Below are 7,261 nucleotides of genomic sequence, written 5' to 3'. Positions count from 1 at the left end.
CTCTTATCTGTTTGTTTTTATGTAATTTCTCTCTGTGATGTCTTACTACAGCTAATTAAGTTGCTTTTACTTTACATTCAGCCAAAAAAATAGGTTTCTTTTACTGCGTGCTTAAATTTAAGGTATCCCATGCATATAAAAAAGAGTGCCTTTTCAATCACAGAGGGAGACAAAAACGCAAAAATTAAAACATAAAGAAAAACCAAAACTAAAAAAAAAAAAAAAAAAAAAAGGAAAAACTCAAAAAAATCAGATCTTACATAAGAAAATGATTACTTGGGTCCCCAACAAATTAGGTGCATGACATTCTCAGCCTTCTCGGCCTCCCTTAGTCTTCTTTTCCCAGCCATATTAACCTTCTTTATTGGTTCCACGGTTCCCGAAGACCATCTAATCCGAGAGGAATTGTCCGAATCTGATCTGATTTTTGATTGAGGAGGCCTTGTTAGCCCTTTGGATCCCTGCTCTTTTACTCCTTCAACTATTCGAACAGCTGTCCTGCTCAGATACCTTAAACTCATTTTGGAGCAATATATCTTTGATCTTACGGAATTGACGTTTCATTAGGAGTCAGGGAATATGGTAAGAAACCTTTGAATCAATAAAAAACATTCTTCTTATAAAAAATAAATAAATAAATAAATAACTTTCTCTCTTTTTTTTTTTTTTTGAGAATCAAAAAAAAAAAAAAAAGAGAGAAAGTTATTTATTTATTTATTTATTTTTTTAATTCTGAGTATTTATTACAGTCAGGGAAAAAAAAGTGCTTTCTTGGTGAGTACGTATGATTATAATGATTTTTGTTATTTTTAAGGGGAAAAAAAAAATCTTTTTCTCCCAACGATACAATCTTTGGATTTTCATAAGCCCCCAAAGAGATCGTGAACACAAACGGAAATTTCTTTAAGGCACTCCAAAAGCATTAGCACAAATTTTGTAAGAAAGATCTTGGTGTAATGATTACTTCACTAGTACTTATGGGTTGTTGAGGGTAATGGCCGGGGTTTAAGTCTCCAAGAGAGAGTTTCACACATATACACTTAGATTAGGTTAAAGTAGAAATTTTATCTTGTATAAAAAAATAAAATAAAAAACACTCATAATTAGTGGTGTAAGATTTATTTATTTATTTATTTATAAGAGTAATTATTGAGCACTTTGGGAGTACCATAAATATGTAGTCCCTCTTCTCACATAATTATGGGTCCACTAATTAACTTTATGATGAGGCTTACAATTTATGTGATAGGAAGGAGTACGCATTTATGATACTCTTAGAGTATTCAATAATTTTCCATTTATAGAGAGTGTGGTGAGAATTTAGATCGATAAAGTATCAGCCTCTAAATAAGTGCCCATTTTGGAATTGCTGTAAGATTGCCAATGCCTTTACGTAAAAACAATAATTCCTAATATATTCCATGAAAATAAAATGTTTTCAAGTTGTTATACATTTTTTTTTTTTGTAAACAAATTGATAAATAGCCTCTTCTCAAAAAAAAAAAATTTTGATAAATAGTTTTTATATGTCAAAAATAATGAAATGTGTCATATTTTGTATTTTTATAACTGAACCCAATTGATTAGATATGAATCTTAAATCTTTCCATTGAAAATACTAAAAAATGTCAACTAATTAAATTACAAAATCTTTGATCATTACCAATTTTATTTAGTTATTATTTTTTATGTTACTATCTGTATGTCTAAGAACATGTGCGCCTCAAGACTCGTGAATTATTTTGAAAAATAAGTATGACCATTTATACCAATTAATTATTTCTTTTAAAAGTTGTAATTGTAATAGTGGACAAATAGATCTAAATGTTAAAATTCAAATTCCAAAGCTTAGCTTAAAACTATATTTCAGCTTTTAAGGGGAACGTTCTTTAGCAAAATTCTCAAATATAAGCAAATTTTACTATAGAGTTTTAAGGGCCTCTTTTTGGGGGATATTTTCATATATATGCGCTCGGTGTATGAGACATTTCTCTCACTGATATGTTCCATAGGCGTGGAACCTGCATATCAATGAGAGAGATGCCTCATACTTCTAAGTTCTAACCCACAAGATACCTTTCTTTTTATTTTTAGAACTCTTAGGACTTGTCTGACGAAGTGCCAAGTATGCCTAGACATGGCAAAACGGGCGGGTCGGGTCGGGTTCGAGTCGGGTCAATCGGGTTGCGACAGTATTTTTAGTTTTTAGCAAAATAAGTTGTATCCAAACAGACACTATGCAATCCAAATAAATTCTATTTATTTAATTAATCACGCATAAGGATCTATTACTTCCCTTTTAGATTGTTGTAGGATGAAATTTTTTGTCAACCATATTATATCATAATTTTCTTCTTCTTTTTGGGGCTCAATTTTTCTTTTAAATGAATCCCAAATCTAACTAATCGTTAATGGAGTTGAAAGATGGGCCATGTGGAACTACTCCAATGATTTTGTTATTGAGCAATAAACCATCAAGCCAGACCCAGACAATCTTATCCTTTTTTGATGAATAGACAGTCTTATCCTTTTGGTCTCTACCTCATAAGCAATAAACCTTTTTTTTTCTTAGTTCTTATAGGATTTGAATTGATGACGTGGTGTCTTATCAGTAATTATTACTCTACCATCAAGCCAAACCCAGACAATCTTATCCTTTTTTGATGAATAGACAATCTTATCCTTTTGGTCTCTATTTGAGAAAAAAAAAAATTGGTTTTTCTTTTATCCCTCTCACTCCCAAAGTACTCCAGCTTGAACGGATTTGACAATGAAAAACTGCGTGCGCCTTTCTTTTCTTTTTTTTTTTTTTTTTGGTAAAGCGTGCGCCTTTCTTTTTAAAACGGAAAACAGTGTGCGCGTCAGTAACTACTAGTAAACTAGAAAAGGCAAAGTGGCTAGTATTTTAATTGGAGTGACAACATTATTTTGTCATCATCGAAAAGCAAATAATCAAAACCCAAATTTACCCCTATCTAATTAATGCGATCATGTACTCTTATAGGGTAGTATAGTCAATATCTAGGAAAAAGACATTGGCTTACTCTTTTTATTTACTTAATCCCAAAACCATCGGCAGATGCTATAAGCCTCTGGTTTTTCCCAAACTGTTAGCTCATTCCACTAATAATAAGTACCATCTTCCCACCTCTCCTAGTCCTTATATATAAGTGATTTTCACACACCGTTTACTTTATCAAACACATCATATCCTTCTCATATCGGTTTTATTTGCAACACAGTTTACTGTTCTGTGCTTCCAATTTTAAGAGAAAAGAAGAGTCTTGCGAGGAATAGAAGATGAGTTCAACAGGTAGAGCAATTGTGGCAGCCAGCGTTGGAGTTGTGGAAGCCATGAAAGACCAGGGGATCTGCAGGTGGAATTTTATCATAAGATCAGCGCAACAACATGCAAAGAATAATCTCAGGTCGAGTTCCCAGACCAGGAACCTTTCTTCTTCAACTTCTGCTATGGTTTCAAGCAAATTGAGAGACGAGAAAATGAAACAGTCAGAAGAGTCTCTGAGGAAAGTCATGTACTTGAGTTGTTGGGGTCCCAATTGATGGTTATAGTCGGCTAAAGAAGGTGACCTTTTTTTCGAGTGAGCCAATGAGTTCCGATGGAATTTCTTTGAGTGAAGGAAGATTAATACGTACAAGACATCTTGTACAAGGCATGGAAGATTCTGATGAGGCGTACTAGTCGTGCTTTGTGCTTGAAATTTGTGACAAATTGACGAACAGTCGATTTTTGTAGCTCGGATGTAAATTGTAAATGATAAATTTTTATAGCAAAGATGATATATTAATATTATTTACTGCAGTTGATGTTGTCTCTCTCGAGCCAATTAGTGGAGAACCATTTTTGTACTTAAATTGGTTCCCTTCGCGATCCAAGATTTTCTTTCACTAAGGTTTTTTTGGTATGACGAATTAATTTCTAAATTTTACTTTAATAGGGTTGCTCGATATAACTTACGAGTTTGGAAAAAATCTATACTGCGAATGGGAAAAGCCATAAAATTCGAAGTTCTAATGTTCTATGTTCTATCATCCATCTGATTTTAACTGGTTCCCTTCACGATCCAAGGAAGAACGCTTGTCTCACAGACAACGCGAATGAAACGTTGATCCGCATTCTGTTGTGAGTGCTGTAAGGCCTGTAACACCTCAACGAAGGTGTTGGCATTGTCTGCGGGGATCCTTAGAGGAGGTTAGGAGTCTTCCCCCATCCCGTTGGCACCTTTCATCTGGTTAGGTTGCTGTTGGTGTAGCGTCGTTGGTCTAGACTCTGCTTGTGAGGGCACGGCACTCATGTTTCATGTCGTCCTGGACTTTGGAGACATTTGTTTGTGAGGACTTTTGTCCTTGAACAGTTTCTCAACTCCCCAGTGGAGTCGCCAATTTAATGTAGGGGTCTTTTTTGTATTATGCTTTGGGCTGGGTTGCCTCCTGCGGTGATGGGCCCGAATATTCTGAGTAGAAGAGTTGAGACCGGCCCAATTGTAACTCACTTTGGGCCGGCTCGTGCGCAAAATTGACCTCGTCTGTCAGGGAAGTACTTACGGCAAGTAGAGTTGTTGTTTTTTAATAGGTCACAGTAGGCAGATATAATAACAAAAGAAGATCGGATATAGTGTTCTTTCCTTGATGGAAAATAACCAAATAATCTCTATTTTTATGACAATTACAGTAATAATAATATTTTTACAAAAAGAGTGAAAGATTAAATGACAACATGAATTAATCAAAGAAGTCATATCAAGTTAAGTTTGGGTTTGTAATGGCAAAGACCAAAAAGAAAGAACACTTCCTCTCATTGAAACTAATCTCCCAGGAAGATATCCTGCCACGGGGATTAATGATTTTGAGGGAATCTGACCTAAATGATTAGTGCCCAAAAGAATTATTATTGCTTAATTGTCTTCCAGAGAGTGGGATTTTGAGGGGGAGAGAAGGGAACCGACTTACTAGTGCATGCCCATTATGCTTCTTTTCTTTGTTTTTCGTTTTCTCTCTTATCTTTTCTTCTTTCCTTTCTTTTTCTTTTGTTTTTTCTTTTACTTCATAATACCTTTGTTTTTCGATCTTCTTTACAAGGCACAACAAGGGTCCTTTTATAGGGCCTGCCGTGACCGGATTTTACCACTTTACCCTCTTAACCGCCTTTGTCTGGTTTGGGAGTACTTGCCAACCACCCAGAGGCTCATTTGTGTACCGCTCACCCTCGCCAGACAAAGGCAGGTTTGTGTTGTTTGTTAGTCCACTGTGGCATCTTTTCCTGCCACGGCGTAAATACTTTTTCTCTCTCTCTCTTTGGCATGCACCCAACAGTTCCTCCCTCAATGTTGCCTCTTTTGAGCGGTTTGTCATCCCAGCAGGACGTACCTTCCAAAAGAGTTTGGGCAGGAACCACGAAATAAATCTTTTCCCCTCTCCCCACCGCTAAACCACACCCCTTTTTACCTCTTACCTCTAACTCATGGCCCCACCACGTCCCATATTGGCTGGGTACAGGCTGGTGGTGCCTGGGTCTTGCGCGTACCTTCCTGTTATGTATGTTCAAAATCTGTCTGCTGCTCATGCGTTTGTCGTGACCTGGAGCTTTGTTTGCACAGTCTGCCGCGCTTCTCTGTTCTTTTTGTGGGCCGTTTGCATAATTCACTGTTCCCTCTAGGGGCTGGACTTTACGTGGTACTGGGTTTCTTATTTCTTTCAATCCACTTCTTAATTACCTTGACTTCTTGCCACATTACTTGGCTTTTCCTGTTGTGGTGATTTGCTCCTACTAGGCCTCTTTTCAGGCCTGTCGTTCCATTCTTTCCCCTAGTGGCTTAATATGGTCACTGGTGTTCTTACTTATGGACTCTAGTGTCCCTTTCTTTCTCCCTTGGGCTTGCGGCCCATTTACTTCCTTTGGACTTCCTCGACTCATTTACTAACTCTACATTCTCATGGGCTTTTACTAACTTGATTGGGCTTCTCCAGCCCAATTTCCTCATTCTCATCCTTGGGGTTCATAGGCTTGCCATTAACCCCTACTTTCTTTGTTTACATTGTCTTGAGCCTACCGCGGCCCATTCTCACTTTTCCATACTATATACTGCTCATAGGTGCCATTTCTCTCTTTTCAGGCCCTTTGGGCCCATTTACTTCCTCAAGACCCATTTGTTCATGTTATGAGCCTGTGATCCATTATTCCTGCCGCTTGGGCCTAATGGTTTTATTCTATGCTTGCCACTTCTATCTGCCTACTTTGTTGAGTTGGGCCTGTTTGACAAAAATGACCCCCAACAAGAAGAAACCCATCATAGAAAGGGGGCTGGAGAAAGGGAGAGAGAAAGCACTATAGTAATTTCAAGAACTCCTGTAACCAATGTCATCCAATCTATACAAGAGCAGAGCTCCTCGGATTGTGTCGAGAACAAACTTTCTTTGATAAACTTAGTTCATTTCTGTTTGATGATCTTGAAAACCCATTAACTGTTATCTATACACTAAAGTCTAGCTCTTTAACCCACTCTCTACAAATTTATTATACTGGGCTCACCAGGCCAAGATCCCACACATTTTGGCCTTGGTCCGAAAATCGTGACCCTACACTCACCATATGAAATCCACAAACAGGTTTATTGTCCAAAATAGTTTCAGTAATATTTAAAGATAAAAAAAAAAAATTCACAATTAGTTTAAGTAATAGAGAAAAGCTAACGGATGCCCGCAATGGTTAATAATAAATTTAAAGAAAATTTTTAGGAGAAAAAAACAATTAATATTTTGATAACTTTTTTAATTTTTCATAAAAATTATGTCAAAAATTTCTTAAAATAAATTGTTAATCATTATCCTAAAGGCACTCATTAGTATAACCCTAAGTAATATTAAAGATACAAAAAATTTCACAATTATTAATGTGGTAAATTATTATTAGAATAATGAAATCTATGTGAGTCTAATATTTAGTTATTTACACCATTTTTGTAAACTTTAATCTCAAAATATATCATTTAAATAATTATTAAAAAGATTGTGAAATTTTTTATTCTAAGTGGAAAGTTTCTTTAAGCATGAGAAGAAATATAATTCTTTTAGAAGCTTTCTTTACAACAAGGTTAAAATTTTAAATTTTATTTCCCTTTAATTTCACCATTATCTCATGAGAAATTGAGACAAACTTTGTATTATCATGTCCTTCCATTATATTTAGTGAGCCTCGTCTTTATAGTGAACTACATCACTTATTTATAATTTTAATAAAAAA

At 35.7% G+C, this 7,261-nt stretch overlaps 1 protein-coding gene across 1 annotated transcript; it reads left to right on the top strand.

Annotated features, from left to right (window-relative positions):
* The first annotated feature begins 3,131 nt into the window (after positions 1-3,131).
* On the top strand, positions 3,132-3,823 carry LOC112004139 (uncharacterized). The gene has a single exon (XM_024036362.2). It carries the CDS (start codon positions 3,301-3,303, stop codon positions 3,562-3,564), a length of 264 nt encoding a protein of 87 aa, XP_023892130.1. The 5' UTR covers positions 3,132-3,300; the 3' UTR covers positions 3,565-3,823.
* The last annotated feature ends 3,438 nt before the right edge of the window (positions 3,824-7,261 follow it).

Source organism: Quercus suber, unplaced genomic scaffold (genome assembly GCF_002906115.3).
Source record: "Quercus suber isolate HL8 unplaced genomic scaffold, Cork oak 2.0 scaffold_274, whole genome shotgun sequence".
NCBI lineage: Eukaryota > Viridiplantae > Streptophyta > Magnoliopsida > Fagales > Fagaceae > Quercus > Quercus suber.
The sequence above is the reverse complement of the archived record's forward strand: the minus strand, read 5'-3'. Positions and strand labels throughout refer to the sequence as shown.

Excerpts from the sequence above, each read along its gene's own strand:
- LOC112004139 (XM_024036362.2), top strand. The coding sequence starts at position 3,301 with ATGAGTTCAACAGGTAGAGCAATTGTGGCAGCCAGCGTTGGAGTTGTG.